Here is an 18186-nt window from a genome sequence, read left to right on the forward strand (position 1 = left end):
GTAAAAACCCCAAGAGTTGAGAATCGGGAGTTGATGCTTCATGTTGAATGAGTTTAACCACTTAGTTTCGAGTTATGGAATTGTGATCACTTAGCTTCTTCCAGAGAATTAGAGCATGCATAATTAGCAGCCGAGATTAATAGATGATACTTGAATTTGTTCCTGATAGTTCTTGATATTTACAAAATATTACAATTCAAGCTAACCAAAAATAATTAATCGCCAAAGCTATTATGTGGAGTTTGGAAAACCTTGATGCTTTCTTGAATTATCCTTGAAATGGTTTTCTTGGCGTAGATGTACGATTCTCTAATGATTGCAATCTCTGCTTCAGGTGAAAAACTTCATACTGAAAATAATATTGATGCAAAATTAGTTTATTGCCATGTATGTCGAGTATGTCCTACGTAAATATTTATTGAAATTGTTTTAGAAAAGGGGTAAATGAAAACTTTATACTAGGATATGCACAAGTGAAACTTGAACATAAAATTCAAGGCCATACCTGTAATTGGAAAGCTCTTGTTCGTTCATTAGTCAGCATTTTCCTGGTAGAATGCAGCTCCTACATACAATTTATAGGGAAAAAGAGGAGATACATGAACATAAAATAATCTACTAAGCAAGTGATCATATAAATCAATGTACATAAAATGGAGCGCTTTTTAGTAAAGGCGTCAAATAAAAACATACCTTCTGAGTGTCATCCAAGACTGCTTTCAAGAAAGCTACATCATGTTCAAGTCTGATGTTATCAGAATGTGCAATGTTAGACAAATTATTAGCCTCTTCCTGTGCCAGTTCCAGACCTCCTAACTTCTCCTTTAGCAACTCCAACTCCTTCGTGGTATCAGCCAGCCTTTTCTCTGCCTCTTGCTTACTCTTTAGAGCAGATGATGCGTTTTTCTCAGTAGCTTCACGATTAGCCAAAGCAGCTGCAAGTTGACCTTCAAGCATCCCATTCTTCCGTATCAAGGCAGCCATTCTTGTTTCATACAATTGATATATGCTTGAAGGAGCAGAATAAACTCCACACTTTTCATCACTCTCTGGGAAAATTATCTCCTCGTTATCAAGTGGAAACTTTTCACTGACACAGCTGGGGACACTAAGATTTCCAGACTCTGAAAAAGAAGGTATATCTTCCATGATAAATCTGCCTGAGGTTTCGGCTGGACAAGCTGTTTCAGGGGGTCTTCTTTGTTCTAAGAACTGAAATTCATTCAAATTGTACAAAATAAAAATATTAAATACAAGCATCACATTATCAAGGGACACATATTATAAGCTAACAACCAGGCATTCACCAAGCAACACTTACATTTTACAAGTAAAAAAAAAAATAAAAAAAAAAAAAAAAAAAAAAAAAAAATCTCCAAGAATTAACAGAAAGCCCAATATTACATACAATTATACAAAGTTATAAAGAAATTCAGACTAGTAATAATAACAGAGTGAAATTGTGATGGCCTCACCTGAGAGAGTGAGTTCTCATCGTCAGAACTCCTCGAATTCGATGGTTTACGAGTTGGATCCTCCTCACAGTGAAATTGCTTTCTTAGAGAAACGCTTCCAGAGGCATTTGTTGAATCGGCATGGACAGACTCTGATAGAGATCTCCTAGTAGAGCCATGTTCTTCTATTATCGATGCTAGATTTTGTCTAAGAGAATCAACTGGACAGGAAGGAGCACCATGAAGCTGAGATGCAAATTCATTAGATGAAGAACGATTATGCCGTGGTAATGACCCTGGATTTTTGTTTGGGGCCAACCTTCTCCCAGAAGAGTTTCCACTCTTGTCCAATATCAGCACTTCAACCTGTGCAATTAAGTATGGTAAATCATTGAAACACAAGTGATCTCTAACACCAGCTGTGGAAGAAAAACTTAGAACCAACCTGATTTGATGGTTCTTTCCTAGATCCTCCAAATGCAACAAGGAAGTCCCTCTCTTTGTGTTCTACCAGCACAAGACTAAATCCCTGTATATCACATCAGAAAATAGAAATAAGGAACGTAGACATGCTTGGACAACACCTCCAGAGAAACTATCTACAACTGCTACATGTGAAAGAGAGAGTTATCTCACTTTATTGGTTGTGATGGAAGATGGAGGTGATGTAGTTGCAACTGACCATTCAACTTTTACAATGTCAAAAATTAAGGTCTCCAAGTGTCCTGCACAAGACATAAGAAAAACACCATTGAAACATGAGCAGTTTCAACGCTATTTCATCCATTGAAAATAGGCTTTTACTTCATAAACAAGGAAAAAGTATGCTTTATGTTAAAATAAAAAGAACAAGTGCTCATGATGGTTCAGTGTAAAGGAAGTTTTTAGTACAGAACTCAACTAGTAAAATATATCATTTAATATCGATGTACTGATAAGTTGTCCATTTCCAATTATGCCAAAAAATTGATTATGAGTTGGGTTTGGATTAAGATGAAAAATTCACAGTGGCTATTTATTGGAAAGATTTGACACCCCAATAAAGTTGCAAGCTTCTCTCACTAACTAGTTCAAAAACTCCTGAATCCAGCGAGCTATTGCAGAAAGCATAAGCAAGACAATTAGCATAAATCAATTAAAATAAACACTGCTAATACTTACTTTTTTTACGGCTTCCACCACCAATAATATACCATTTAGTTCCACATAGTACACCGCAACAACCAGCTCTTGGTGAAGGATGGAAACCCCGGATCTTGTTTTTTGACCACATCATCTGCAACACAAAGGCACAGTTTAATTTATCCATTCATATCAAACAAATGAAAGTACAGAATGATTTTAGATGAAAATTTGAACAGTGATAAATGAGCAGGAATGATTCAACTCACCGTCTCAAAATCTAACGAGTACAAGTCATTAAAAGTCTTAGATTTTGAAGACCCTCCAAAGATATAGAGTATCCTATCATCGTATAGAGCTGCAACATGATTAGATCTTGGAGATGGACCTGTTCCCCTGTTCACACATTTTATTTGTTAAAGCTCTGGTGATACCAGCAATTCTATACTTTCCAAGTACCCCCACCCCCAAAATTTATTAGGACTCTCCCAAACAAGTACCAGTTTATAACTTAAATCAGGTACAACATAACCTTGGACATGTAAGGCATTTGGCCCATTTGACAGTTGGTAATACATGACAATAGTGGAAATGAATTTATATGTAACTTGAATCATTTAGTTGGACATCTAAGGTATAGGACTAACAATCAATTAGATAATCGGTAACAAGTAGCAATAATGGGACTAAAAATTTTATGTATATTGCAAAGAAAACAAAAACAAAAAGCTTCACGAAGACATGCATACGCTTGTCCACCCACAAACATCTCTTTTTCTTCATAAATTTCACTACCTTCTTCTTTAGAAAGTGACAGTGAGTGCAAGTAAACGAAGTGGCATTGAGTTCAAATAAAAGGAGTGGCATTGGGTACAAAATAAAAATTCATGATAAATGAAATAAAGAGTACATGTTTGGGGATAGAGGCATTACCATGGACATTGACCTAGACCTTTCTTTGGAAAAATACAATTTTAAAATCTCCATCACCACAATTTATTACCATGCTAGATTTGAGCTAGATGCGAAAGTGCTAACAATTCCAAGAAAAGATTAAAGACATGTGGAGGAAAATGAGATCCACTTACGTGCATTGAAGAGGTAACCAAGTCATTGACTTCAGATCAAACATGTGAAGGTCATTTAACTTCCTTCTTTTAGAATCCTCACCTCCAAAGAGTATTAAAACAGAACTTGATTTGACCACCGTATGACCACTACGAGCAACCTACACGGATATGCTTCCTTTAAGGATCTCTACTTTCAAATAGAAGCTTTAATGTAGATACATATAAATAATCATGACCCATCGACATGGTTGTACAAATACCTTTCGGTAGACAAGTATAATTAACTATACTAAACAATGATCAATATCTCATTAAATTTTTTAATGAAGGGTAGGAGGTACATGAATAGCTCACATAGTTTAATGTATTGTCCACACTTTATTAAACCGCATCAAACCCAAATTGGATCACCAGTAGACAAATAACTAAACATGTTTGAAAGACATACACTATTCACACATAACTACTCTTGTCTTTCTATTATGATTGACATAGTTGAAAGAATCCCTTTCCTGAAAAAAAAAAAAAAAACACACACACACACACACACACACATCTACAACGTATCCAAATCATGTCAAAAAACCAAGGAGTTCAAGTGTCCAATATGCATAAACTGCATAACAATGACCAAGCATGACAGTCATTTAGGGAAAACCAACAGAAACTACAGCAGCCACAACAGGAATGATAGGGTACATTATTGTACCTTTAAAAATATAATGATCCCAAGTTTTTCCTTCAAAGTTCTTTGAAGCAACGAAATAAATTTGCACTTAATCATTGACTAGTGAGTACAAATTCACTCACTGCTCACATAAAATCGTCATTGTTAGCTATCACAACAATCCAAGGTATTTCAATCCCAATAAACTAATTACAGGTAGGGTCTATGGTATAAGTAAATATGCACAACTTTGTAGCATATGTCTGAGTTCAGCCAGCGTAATAGAGTGGACTGGAAGCACTAATCACAATCTAAAAATCTAGCCATGTTTGGTAGGAAGACAAGTGTATGGACACAGAAGCAAAATTCACAACCTTGAATTCAGAGAGCATGGTATTAATCTCAGTGGCATCACTGTATTGCGACCGCATAAAAAAGGAATTTGATATCACTCAACTGAGATATTAGGCCGCAACAGCCGCATTCCACCCGCATTGCCCACAAAAGTGGTTACACAACCGCATCCAAGATTTAAAACCATGGCACAGGAGAAAGAATAAGATAGACAAAAGAAGCAGTCCTAAATATTTCTCCACTTTTGAAAAAGATTTCAGAAGTATATGAAAGAAATGTTATCCTCCATTTCCATTGGCTCTTAACTAGTACCTCCGCTGTCGACCCATACTATTTTGTTTGCATCTTTACTCTCACAAGTCACAACCACTACCTCTAAACCCACCACTTTTCTCTCACATCAACTCATTTCAACCTAACATTAAAAAAGTAACTATATCCCTTTGGAGCAAAGAAAAGGGGACAGAGGGTGTACAATGCAAGGAATCAGCCCAATGTGCAGCCCAGGCCTGTGATCCATTACACTTATTCCCGCAAGAAAACTAAGTCGGCTGGAGCATCTAAGTGAAGAGTGAGCTGGAATAATTCTGTTATGAGTTTGTTAGCCTTGAGGGCAGTTTTGTAATTCTTTTCCTAGTTGATTATTCCCTAAGCTAGTCAGTTTGTTATGATTAGTGGTATTAATAGGAGGTTAGCTTGAGGGGGAGGATATGCTGAAAAATATTGTTAAGCTTTTGCTTAGTTTTGGAGAGCTGCTCTTCCTCTCGAATGAAGAGTGATTGTATTGTTTGATTACCTTGATCATCAATACAAATATCAGCCACTTACTTAATTTTCTGCCTAATCCTCTGTTTCTATTCCTTGTTTTGGGTTAATTCCTAGCATACAACTCTTAAAATCAGATGATGGATATGATCTCTTTCAGTGACCACTCTCTATTGGGTTTTCCCATCAAAGTAAAGGATTAAAGAGCAAAAACAGGTGGAATGGCAGAACAAAATCGTGGTCATCTTTCTACAATAACAAAGGGTCCATATACGAACTATCACATCAGTATCCTCGAGAAAGAATCACCTTTGGGCTGGTTATTTGATACTTGGATAAATAAAGTACTACAATAAGCTCCAACATAAGTCAATTTTCATCTTGGAAGTTGTGAAGAGAGCATACCGGTACATCGCCCTTTGCTTCCATTAGTGACCAGCATTCTGTTTCTGTGTCATATGCCCACACTGTAGAACATAAGCATAAAAATTAGATTTGCTTACTTCCCCATAATAGCAGTTTTCAGCGAGCGTAGCAACATATAGACAGTGAAAGCGCTCAAAGTGCAAACCTGAAACCTTTTCGCTACCAGGATTAGTTTTACCTCCAACCAAGAGAGCTTTCTTACCCCAAGAAACCTAGTAAAGAGAACAAGGAACACATATAAATTGTTAAGAGCCTCAGGCTTGTTTGTAAATAATTTTCAACAATCTGATGCATTATATATATCATAATATAGAAACAATACCAAACTATGTCCCTTGCAAGATGGGATCTTCAGGGGCAGGGTATTTGGTGACAAATATATTTTTGAAGAAGCTGTGGTCCATGAAAATTGATCAAAACTAAGCACCTGCAGTCGTGCAACAAAATGTTGAAGGGAACACCGGAACAGCGATGATACTTTCTAATTTCATGATGTTGTATGACATTTAATCATTACAATTAGCAGTGAAGAATGTAAGGGATAACCTGCACATCATCTAACATTCCATCCGTAGATTCCCCACCAACCACCACCATCTTGTTTCCTACTACAGTTGCAGCATGCTGCTCAAATAGACAGGACATGATATATCTTGTTCAGCTCAATCTGTTTACCAAAAATAATTAAAATAGTTAATGATGAGTGACTGATGTGAAATCAAAATTACGTTCAGGCGAGGTTTGGGCTTGTCTCCAGAAATTGACAAAACCATCCAGCTCTCAGAGCTTCCTGATGTGCAATTGCTGATATCTCGTGGAGCAGATGAACAATGACAATCAGACTCGCCTTCTTGATTAGAAGCAACCACAGTGGTTTCCACCTATAAGTATAAGGATTATTATGCAAGATTCAAACCTCTTGACACAATGTTACATAAAGGTGAATAAAATGTTTTACATTGGAATTGCTAGTCCGCTTGAGAGGTCTTAAAGGACTTTTTGTACCCTGGGCCGAGTCTGCAAGGTGCACTTTCATCCTGGAATAAAATTCAATCAAGTAAGAATCTCTTCTTTTACAGCTTATAAATATGAAAACCTCAATGTTGTTATCTACTCTCCTTCCCTCCTTCGAATCGACAGCCCAATTGCTCAAACCCATTGTCATAAAAAAAATCACAAAAAAGACCCTTTAACAAAAATCACAATAATCCTATAAAAAAGAATGTATCATAATGACTTCATGGGTATAATGTGAATTGTGAAAGTCAAATGGAACTCCATGAATTGAAAGATTTGAAACATCATGAATTGCATATTACTGTACTTAGAAAATGCATTGCAGTACCTTCCTTTTAACCAAATTTGACCCCAGAAAGCGTAATTGCAAGAATTAAAACATCATAACTTATATATTACTCAGCATGCATGTAAGATCTTTCAATTCAAATTTCAATGCCAGAAAACATGATTCCAAGTACTAAAACATCATAAATTAGTAAATTACATATCACTTGTCTTAAATGTAAGATCCTTCAACACAAAATTCAACAGTAGAAAACATAATTCCAAGAATTAAAATAATTATTACATATTACTCAGCAACAATATATGAATTTAACCTCCTTCAACCCAAAATTCAAAATTCACTGAGTATAAAAATACTTGTACCCCATGTCCCCATTAAATTCAAGTTGTAATATCATAAAAAAAAATTACCATATACTTCATAAACAAGGACAGCAGCACTAGCATAGTTACTGTACTACCTATGTCCGGATTTAGTCACATTACTAATTCAAATCGAGTGCGTATTAAATAAACCATAAGTAAACAGACCTTCCCAGCTTCGGCCGCCTCCGCGTAAAACCAAACATTTTCATATGCACAAGCTCCCTTCTATATAATCCTAATCAATCAAAAATCAACAACATTTCAATTGATAACAGACCCACCAAAAAATAAAAAATAATTGAATTTCCACTACTTTATCAACAACTGAAAAAAGGGTCACTTTTAAAACATAATTTTATTACTCCATATTATTATTTTAAAAAGACCCAAAATCTTAAAATGACATTAAAAGCAAGTAAAAGCTAAAAGACCCAAATCTTAAAAAGACATTAAAAGCAAAAACATAGATTCTGAAAGTATAGAACATTCTAAAGATGAAAAGAGAAAAACAGTACCTGAATAAGTGAGAAATAGGAGAGAGAAAATAGGCGGAAATACTGAAGAACCCAAAAGGAGAAACGAAGCAGAGAGGCTGAAACGACACCGTATTGAAGAGGAAGACAGAATCTTATCTCTCCTTTATTAGTTTATTACTGGTACTGTATCAGACAGAGATAAGCTGTAATTGGGAAAGACGAAAATGTGGCGCATGTTAGCACTTAGCAGCATAGAGAGAGTAGGAGAAAAAGGTACTCATGTAATTTACTTGTTCCATAGTCATTAATTGTTCACAGGTGGGGAAAAAATCATATACTCCCTTCGTCCCTTTGTATTTACGAGTATTAATTAGGAAAGTTCTCTTCATATTATTTTTCAGTTTAGTTTTTAATTTCCTTCTTTTATAAAATATTGAGTTCAATTCACTTTATTTTAATTATGTTCAGTTCAGCTCAGCTCAGTCAGAACAGGCTTAAGTCTAAAATACTACCTTCGATCCTTTAGATTAATTTAAGTGCATTATTAGATTGTGCGCAAAGTTTTAATGCAAGTGAAATCTAATGATTATTACTCGTAATGTGTGAATTGGGTTAGATATGTTGATAAAAGATAAGTGAGGTGGTATTTTATTGGAATGGCAATGTGATTATGTGTTAAGACTATGGAAAGAAAAATAAATGATAAAGTATAACAAGTGAAGTTTGTAGGAGGAAAATGATTAAACATGAAACAATATATTTTGCAGTTTCATTTAAGAATGTGATGTAGTTATTTAGATACAATCACTTAAATGAAGTGATGCATTTATTCGTATACGAATGATCTAATGGTATATACATTAAGCCATTAAGGCACAACTTTTATTACTCCCTCGGTCTCTTCCTATGTTACCTGGGCTTTTCATTTCACCTCTAGTGTCCATGTTGTATCCTCGACACTCGAATATGAGTATGACACTTGGACACTTTACTTTTGATTCAAAACTATGAATTTGTCTTCACAAAATGGTTTTGTCTTCACAAAATGGTTGAGTTAGATGCTTGGATGCATACTCATATCGGACATGGATACCCTAGTCCATGACTCCATGTAACATAGCTCCCTCCGCTTCTCTATGTGTGTCAAATAATAAAAGTTTAAATAAAAAAAATTGCACTAATATGTGTAACACTAGAAAAAAAAATGATAGAGAGTATTAATATGTGTTGAGCTGCACCCAATTAATTCATTTGTTTATTTGGGGGTATAATTTTTTTTTTTTTTTTAATATCAGTGGAGGATTACATGCGTCTTTTCATATACTAGTTGATGGGTACATATGTAATTTTCTCACCAATTAGTAAAAGCAAGTTGCAAACAGTAATTAAACAGTTCATCAAAAGTACTGAATAAATAACTACGTTTTTTCAATATATTTACAAAAATGTTATCAGATTAACAAAAATTCGTTTATTTAGTAGGCCCACATGTGTTGAGTTCACTTTTATAGCTTTATGTTAACGTTTAAAAATTTTACTATTTTCCGATGTTAACGTTGATGCTATAGTACGCCTGGGGGGGAGGGACAGTGTAGTGTAGTAGTACGGGAAAGAGTGAGTGACCAGTTGAGTGTTGACGGTTGGAGGTGGGAAATGATGACGAAGAACAAGGCAAACCCCATTTAATACGTGCGGCAATATTGCATCGTTTGCGGGACCATGTTTCATCATTTGTTTCCTTTTAACTTAATAACTCCGAAACACATTTCGTTCTTCTCTGCTTCCTACCACATTCTCACGTGATCTTTATATGATCCCATCTCTGATTTAGATTAGAAAAATTTGAATTTTAGTACCTCAAAATTGGGGGTAATTGAATTTTAGTACCCATCTAATTTTTTTTTTTTAAATTAGTACCTCCAAAATGACAAAAGTATAGGTTTCAGTACCTCCGTTACTATTCCGTCTGATTTGCCGTTTGTGGGCCCCGGCTACCAAACTTCCCTCCCTTTGTTCTTTCTCTCTCTTCGATTCTCATTCAATTCCCTCCATTTTACTCTCTTTGTCTCTCTTTGCCCTGTTCCTCCATAATCAAATGCTCAACCACATGCAATAACTCCATTGCCCAAATTCAACCACGTTTTCTTTCTCTCTCCACTGTCAATTACTAGGCTGTAATTTTATTTTTTTTTTGTTTTCATTGTACCTCTGCAATTGACTCAAAGGTGTCTTCTTTTGACTCAAAGCACACATCAGCAAGCTTCTGGGAAAGGTCAATCTTGGAGTCGTCATCTCCATTGAAAGAAGTGGGAGATTCTTCTGACAACGAACATGTATGATTTCCCCAACTTTTTGTACTGTCCATTAATGATTTGTTGCGCAATTTTGATGAAATTTGTGGGTATTTTTGGAAAAAATTAATTAAACCCTAGATTACTGTGTTTGGATTAAAGTATCAATTTAATTGAAATTGATTTATAATTGAATGTTACAAATGCATGTGTTAGGGTATTTGTGTTGTTGCTTTATGGTAATTAGTGTAGGGTAATGCATGTTACAGTTGATGTTATTGTTGTTTGTGATATAGAAAATTGGTTAATTAGATTGTTTATTCCTTAATTTGTAGAATCTCAAATGGATGAGCTTGATAACACTGTTGAGGAGGAGCAACACACTCTCAAAAAAGCTTGTACTTCATTAGTTTTGAGGAGGAGCCCTAGGTGGCAACAGTCCAACCTATTAACAGAAACTTGTAGTGCAGTTAGTGAGCCATTAGTGAGGAGGAGTCCTAGGTTTTCCTCAGGAAGTGAATTAAGGGGTGGGAAATCATAAAGGGAAAGGGAAGCTGAGTGAAGCTGCTGGGTTGGGAAAGAGGATAGCCAAATCAGAGGGGAAAGGGAAGGGTAAGGCACAAAGGAAGCTGTTCATTGATGATGAGGAGAGTGATTCAGGTTCTTCTAGTGAGGACTTAAGTGACATAGACATAGATTGGAATCCAGGTGAGGAGGAAGAGGGTTATTCTGAAGATGAGGGATTGGGTGAGAGCACTGCTAACATCCTAGGTGAGGTGGAAAAGAGTTTGGCATTGGTTCATCCTGGATGTTCAGGGCAGGGGAGTAAGCAGAAGTTGGATCAACTGGTGAAAGATCTAGGGCAGGGTGAAGTACAGCTTCATGAAGAAGAAACTGATGATGATGAGCTGAGAAGTGAGCATGGTTCTGATGAGGACATAGATGACAATCCTTGGTTTAGGGAGGATACAGATTTCAAGAAACCTATTGTGTTGGTGAAAAATCAGAAGTTCACTAACATTTTGGTGCTTAGGAATGCACTAAGAACTCATGCAATTGAAAATAGATATGAGTTCTATTTTCTACACAACAACAAAGAGAAGTTAACCACTTTCTGCAGGAAGAGATGTGGTTGTGAATGGGATTCAAAGAGGAGTAAGCTTCCTATTTGTAAGTGCAGTGAGGAAGTGAGGAGGTGCAAGTATAAGGTCATTGCAAGGCCTTTGTTCAAGAGTAGTGCTTGGCAAATCCAAGATCTGAAGTTGGAACACAATTGTATGAGGAGTAACATGAATGCCAATGTTACAGCAGAGTACTTGGCTGAGAGATATGTGGAAGAGTGGAGAAACAACCCTAGTTGGAAGATAAACAACTTTAGGGATAGGGTTTTGAGTGACTTGGGCATTAAGATTGGGTACTACAAGGCATGGTTAGCCAGGGGTAGGGCTAAATTCATGATATATGGCTCTGCTTCTGAACAGTATGCCAGAGTTTGGGATTATGGGAAGGCAGTGCAGAAATATAGCCCAGGGACTGTAGTGAATGTGGTGGTTGATGGATTGGATAGGCCAGAGCCACCACTATTCTTGAGGATGTATGTGTGTCTTTCCCCACTGGTAAGGGGTTTCTTAAAAGGCTGTAGGCCTTTAATAGGGGTGGATGGATGCCATTTGAAGGGCTCCTACCCTGGTCAGATTCTGGTGGCAGTGGGAAAGGATGGGAACAACAGCATCTACCCCTTTGCATGGGCTACTGTAGAGGTGGAGAACAAAGAAACTTGGTGCTAGTTCTTGGAGTGTTTGAAGCAAAGTTTGGATGACTTGACAATGGGAGGTGGCTTCACTTACATTTCAGATAGGCAGAAGGTTAGTGAACTATCAATTTAGTGACTTTTTGTGGCATTTATTTTGAATTGACTGTGTTTTATTTGTTTACTCACATATAATTGTCATTTTTGTGTTTTTAGGGCCTTCTTGAGGCATTTGAGGAGGTGGTGCCCTTTGCTGAGAAGAGGTTTTGTGTGAGACACATATGGGCAAACTTCAAATTACAGTTCACAGGGTCCACATTCAAAGAGTTGTTTTGGAATGCTGCTAGAGCTACAATATGGGTATGCTCTGTTCTTTGTTTGTTTATTAGTATGGCATTAGCTCATTTTTTGTGGTAAATCCAGATGTGATTAGTTTATAAGCATAACTTTGTGGTTAGTTTAGGTGGTCAGTTTTGGTAAACAAGTTTGCTGGCTTAATATGGGTATGCTGACTTTGTTTGCTGGCTTAATATGAGTATGCTGACTATGTTTGCAAGCTTAATTTGGGTATGCTGATTTGTCTGTTATGTTCTTGCAGTATGTTAGCTAATATATGCCCTGTTCTATTTGTATGCTCAGTTTATGTGTTATTTGTTTGCTCAGTTTGTGAGGTCATTATGAATGCTCATTTTGTCATTAAAGTATGACTGGGCACTGTGTTTGCTCAGTTTGAATGCTGAATTTGTCATTTTTTGTGGAAAATCCAGATGTGATTAGTTTATAAGCATACTTATATGTAATTGCTTTGCACTTATTGTAGGCTGATTTTGAAATTGCAATGGAATCCATAAGGTTCCTTAGTGAGGATGCCTATGAATATCTTGACAACATCCCTGCCCAACATTGGTCTAGGCATGCCTTTTCAACTAATTGCAAATCTAATATGCTATTGAATAATATGTGTGAAACCTTCAATGCTTGCATTAGAGAAGCTAGGGACAAACCTATCCTAACCCAAATGGAATGGTTAAGGAGGTATGCAATGAAAAGACACAATGACAAGTGGGAGGGTGTGAAAAAAATTCAAGGAAAAGTCATGCCTTATGTGACTAAACTGTATGAGAGAATGGAGAGGGTGGCTAGGCACTGCATAGTGCAGGTCTCTAGGGATGACACTTATGAGGTCAACCTCAATTCAGACCAAGTAACTGTTGACCTTCAAAATAGGACATGCACATGCTACCACTGGCAATTAACTGGCCTCCCTTGTGTGCATGGATTTTCTTGTATATTAGACAAGAGAAGTGATCCAGAAGAGTATGTGGACCACTATTATACAAGGGAGAGATATTTAGAGGCATATGACTTGCCAGTACAGCCTATGCCAGGTCCCAAACACTGGGAAAAGATTCAACTAAGGGAGCCACTGCCACCACCTGTGAGAGTCATGCCTGGCAGACCTAAATCCAAAAAGAGAAAGAAGGAAAAGGGAGAGGGTGTAGCAGATGCAGCTGAGGGTACTTCACAAAAAAGGCAGAAGAGATGCCAAAAATGTGCTCAATTTGGACACTATGCAAAAACTTGCTCCAATATTCCTGCAGAAGTGAAAGAGCCTTCTTCCAAGCCTAACTCTATGGGAAAACCTGCTGTAAACACACCATGGGTGGTAGAACAGAGGAGAATCAAAGCTGCAAGAGCTTTAAACAAGGTTATTTCTGAAATTTTTCTCATTTATGTGTCATTTAGTTTGTTTTTCTTTGTCTTAATTTAGTATACATCCCCTAATTTTTGCAGACTACTCCTGGAGCATCAGCAGGACCTAACAGCATTGCCAATAAGAAGTTCCCACAAGAAGAGGCTAAGAAGAAGGCTGCTACTGCTGCAGCAAAAGCTTCCTCAACAGCTGCTGCAGCAGCATCATCTCAAGGAGCAGGAGCTGCTGCATCTCAAGGACCAAAGGCATCCTCAAAAACTGCTGCAGCAAAAGCATCTCAAGGAGCATCAGCACCCTCACAAGCAGCACCTTCTCAAAGGCCTAATACAAGGTCAAGGCAGAGTGCAGGAGCTGAGCCATACCTCTGCAGCCAAGCATCAACCACAACAACAGCAAAAAATACTACAGCAACAAGGCCAAGCAAGAAAAAAAATTAAGTGCAATTTCTGAAAATTGTTGAACCTATTTCTCTGACAGTATCCATTATGTATTCACTTTGATGAACTTATATATTTAGTAGTCACTTTTTGGACTTAGTCCCTTGTAAGTAGACATATTTATGTATATATGATATGACTCTATTTTATTAGATAAATGAAGCACATATATTTGAAGGCCAATATTTTTTGAAATTCATACATACATAATGTGCAATATATAACTTAAGTTCAATACAAACCACAAATACAACTACAATTAAGAACCATACATAATTAGTAGGAAAATTAGTATCACCATACTTAGACATAATACCCTGGAATTCATCACCCTCCCCTAAACAAGTTTTATGACTACACAAACTCCTAAAACCATAACAAGTACACAAAATACAACAACTACAGTCAACTGAAGCCTGTCACCACTACCATTGTTGCCTGTCATCTTCTTCCTATCACCAGACAAGGCCTTGCATTTAGTCTTCAATGTGTCAACTTCATTTAGCAAACACCTCCTTTGCCCAACAAGATCATCAACCTCCCTTTGCAAAGAATTCATCTCAGACTTCATTAACTTCTTGTCAAGAGTGAGGTTGTTGATTACCTCCCTTTGCCACTCAGTTTGCTCTAAGTCAACCCATTCAAAACATTTGCAACCCCTTGTCTCAGTGTTTGGATCCCAAAATTTACAAGCCTTGAACTTGCGCCCTGGATTCTCCCTCGTCCAAGATGTCAGCCTTGCTAGTGGCAACCCACAGTTACACTTCTTCAGTTTAGAGGGAGATTCAGTATTGCAGGACATTATGACTCCTGCAAACATCAAACAAAATAAAAATAAGGGCATTAGACAAAACACACTACAACAACAACAACACCACTTAGACACACCATGCATCACACAAACCTTGTTAAACTGATGGCTGAGCACCATTATAGGGATAGACAGGGGGTGGCCAATTCCCATTCTGTTTCTGCCTAAACTCCCACATACAATCTGCCAAGAACCCAGGATCATCAGTGGTGCCCACATGAATGGTGTAGATGTCCTTATTACCAAGCCTCCTAATCATTTTGAACACATCCCCATCATCCTCTAAATCCCTATATTTCCCTTTATAAATGTACTGGAATCTGGGAAACAAAATATCTATAGATCCTTCTACTGGATCGTCCATTTCACGCAAACGGTCTTCCCACTCTAAGCATTTATCCATCAAGTTGTCTTTACCTATTTCTACTTCAATGTCAATCACTACACTCAAGAACTTATATCTGAAAACCACTCTATCCTCAGCCATTCTGCAAATAAAAATACACATATGCAACAAAAAACCCCAATTTTAGAAATATGACACACATGCAACATTAATTTCAATAACACCAAAAATCCCCAATTTAACCAAATTAAAGAACCCTAACTTTTCTACAGCATCAAAATACAAATTACATCAACATTATTCAAATAAACACACAATTGGCAGTACAAACTACAATGTCAATATCATATGAACCACAAATACAACACAATTCTACTCAAATCAACTTCAAATATAACAATTCGTATACAAAATTATGAACAAACTGACCTTTTTTTTTTCAACCAACCAAATCTTCAGCAAATGCGTGAACAATCCTCCCAACAGCTTCGCAATTAAGCAATTAACAAGAACCCTAAGTCTAATTGAATTTCTATCCCACAAATTTTGATTCTTCACTATAAACAGCAGCAAAAATGGGCAAAAAACGAAGAAAATCGTGGTTTAAAAAAAAGGGAAGTAACAAACTAGCCGTTGACATGGGGCCCACAAACGGCAAATCAGACGGAATAGTAACGGAGGTACTGAAACCTATACTTTTGTCAGTTTGGAGGTACTAATTTAAAAAAAAAAATTAGATGGGTACTAAAATTCAATTACCCCCAATTTTGAGGTACTAAAATTCAAATTACCCTTTAGATTAATCTCATTCCTTAATTATGTCATTTCAGGTATATGGTCGGGTTTGATGAGATTGGTTCGGAGTGGATGTAAATTGTAAAGTCATGTTTTATATCTATAAAATCGAAATTTAAAATTGGATTTTTTTTGGATTAGGTTGGCCATATTAGTTTTTAAGACCTCTATTTAGGATATTCCACTACTTTACAAGTATTTTTTTTTTTTTTGAAAGAAGTCCTAAAGACCTAAAGGACATTAAATTTCATTAAATACAGCCATACGACATCTATAATTGGCAATTAACGATAATGAAAACGAATTTATCAAAATCAAACAATAATTAATCGGAAAAGGGCTAAAAATCCAAATACATAAATATGACAATTTGGCACATTCTCGATTCATTGTCTCATACAATTTTTTGAGTGGATCCGTCGTCGCTTCACAATTTTGTGAGAAAGTTAATTCTTGTGCTGATTCCGTAACTCAAATTCGAGTCATAATCAATCGTAACCCCACACAACTAGAGACTAAATTAAACACAAATAAAACATTGTCTTACGAAGGAGATCGAAAAAACTCTTTCTTTCGAAGGAGATATATCATTTCTTTCGAGGGAGACATTATTATTGTGACCTAAGAAACAAAAAGCTTAAAAGAAAATAAAGATTGGGGTTTTCCACCGGTGAAATCCGATGGAATCCCCTTCAAAATTAACAATGGAGGCTAGAGTTTAGGAGAGAGAAGAAGGAGAGGAGGCTAGGATTTTCTACTAAATCACTACTTTACAAGTACTCTTAAAATTACTCTTTTTGTTTCATAATAAATGCAATAGTAGAAAGATACAAGGGTTGTAGAAAAATTATAATATAAGGGGGGACCAAAAGAAGAACAATCTTCCATAGCAAAGAAGAACACTCTTACATAGCCAATGGCGAAGTTAGAAAGGTAATTAAATTATGGCCTTTAAAAATGCCTCCTCCGCTCCTCTATTATAAAAACTAGAGTGTACCCGTGAAAAATGCACGAGATATATAAGAAAAAATATTTTTAAAATGTGGAAAGTTGATTTTGATGTTGTAATTTAGACTTGATCTGCAATGGTCGGTTTTGAACTGGCCGGTTTTGTTGAACTCTAATTAGCTATGTTGTATTGAGTATAAATAATTGTATTAATAATGTGCTGACACCTGCTGTGCTATGCTGAAATATGATATTCTATGTTTTGCTTAGAAGCTAAAAAAATAGGATCCTACTCTTTTATGTCGGTAGCCACCCAATGCTATTATGGGGTTTACTTTTTCAAAGTTATAGAGGTTAGATGTTCAGTGTTATAGGGGTTACTCGTGTTACTTGGTTAGTGTCATATGGGTTAGTGTCTTGCTCTAGGAGTTACAAACTTTGTTCTGTTGCAAGTAGTTATTCGCTGAGGCTAGTTGCACAAAAACGTGTTGTACATTTTTTTTTTTTGATGATTAAAGAAGTGGAAAATGTTTGGAGGGTAGTCCCTTGAAAAATGCATATAATTGAAGGGGTGGGTATTTAGAGTACTGTAGTGAATTGTTGATAAAGAAATTGTATACTCGTGCTAATATATGACATATATATACTATTGTACCCGAATGAAATGTTAGTAGTAGTCCCTTGAAAAAAAAAACAAAAAGAAAAACCAAAAGGAAATAGTGAATGGATAGTTATTGATTTTTTTTTAAAAAAATAATAAAAAAATAAAAATAAAAATAAAGTATTGGGATGGGTAGTTATTTAAAAAAAAAAAGAAAAAAAAAACCAAATGCATAAGAGTTGAGCATTTGGGTTTTCGAGCACTCTCATCAAAACGACTCTGTAATTATAATATAGATAATAGGATAAAAAAGAATGGTATTCCAATACTACTATAATGGTGCTTTTACCATTTGTATTAATTGAATAGCAGCAAACTACTAAGGTAATACTCCTTTCGTCCCCTTTTGATAGTCACTTATGTCACTTTTTGTGACCCAAAATATTAGTCACATTTGCTTTTTTCAAGTACCATTAATATTATTTTTT

At 36.2% G+C, this 18186-nt stretch overlaps 2 protein-coding genes across 3 annotated transcripts; one reads left to right on the top strand and one right to left on the bottom strand.

Annotated features, from left to right (window-relative positions):
• Window positions 1-116: 116 nt before the first annotated feature.
• LOC110716743 (acyl-CoA-binding domain-containing protein 4-like) lies at window positions 117-8453 on the bottom strand. Of its 2 annotated transcripts, XM_021895376.1 has the most exons (17): window positions 8045-8453; window positions 7695-7764; window positions 6817-6895; window positions 6587-6739; window positions 6405-6482; window positions 6181-6285; window positions 6004-6070; window positions 5838-5899; window positions 3665-3804; window positions 2846-2972; window positions 2616-2730; window positions 2091-2179; window positions 1900-1983; window positions 1476-1820; window positions 694-1212; window positions 506-565; window positions 117-349 (listed from the first exon to the last, which is right to left on the bottom strand). In XM_021895376.1, exons 2-17 carry the CDS (start codon window positions 7736-7738, stop codon window positions 269-271), a joined length of 2148 nt encoding a protein of 715 aa, XP_021751068.1. In that variant the 5' UTR covers window positions 7739-7764; window positions 8045-8453; the 3' UTR covers window positions 117-268. The 2 variants fall into 2 exon arrangements, with proteins under 2 accessions (XP_021751068.1, XP_021751069.1); XM_021895377.1 differs by lacking the exon at window positions 8045-8453 and having other exon boundaries at window positions 7695-7920.
• Window positions 8454-12851: 4398 nt separating this feature from the next.
• On the top strand, window positions 12852-14266 carry LOC110716714. Its single transcript, XM_021895349.1, has 2 exons — window positions 12852-13754; window positions 13841-14266. The coding sequence occupies exons 1-2, from the start codon at window positions 12885-12887 to the stop codon at window positions 14195-14197; spliced, it is 1227 nt and encodes a 408-aa protein (XP_021751041.1). The 5' UTR covers window positions 12852-12884; the 3' UTR covers window positions 14198-14266.
• The last annotated feature ends 3920 nt before the right edge of the window (window positions 14267-18186 follow it).

This window comes from Chenopodium quinoa, unplaced genomic scaffold (genome assembly GCF_001683475.1).
Source record: "Chenopodium quinoa cultivar QQ74 unplaced genomic scaffold, ASM168347v1, whole genome shotgun sequence".
In the NCBI taxonomy this organism is placed as follows: Eukaryota; Viridiplantae; Streptophyta; class Magnoliopsida; order Caryophyllales; family Amaranthaceae; genus Chenopodium; species Chenopodium quinoa.

Coding starts and splice junctions, on each gene's coding strand:
- LOC110716743 (XM_021895376.1), bottom strand. CDS start 7,738: ATGAAAATGTTTGGTTTTACGCGGAGGCGGCCGAAGCTGGGAAG. Junction 6,071..6,180: donor CTTGCAAGGGACATAGTTTG/GTATTGTTTCTA, acceptor TCTCTTTACTAG/GTTTCTTGGGGTAAGAAAGC. Junction 1,984..2,090: donor CTTCCATCACAACCAATAAA/GTGAGATAACTC, acceptor TGTGATATACAG/GGATTTAGTCTTGTGCTGGT.
- LOC110716714 (XM_021895349.1), top strand. CDS start 12,885: ATGGAATCCATAAGGTTCCTTAGTGAGGATGCCTATGAATATCTTGAC. Junction 13,755..13,840: donor CTGCAAGAGCTTTAAACAAG/GTTATTTCTGAA, acceptor TAATTTTTGCAG/ACTACTCCTGGAGCATCAGC.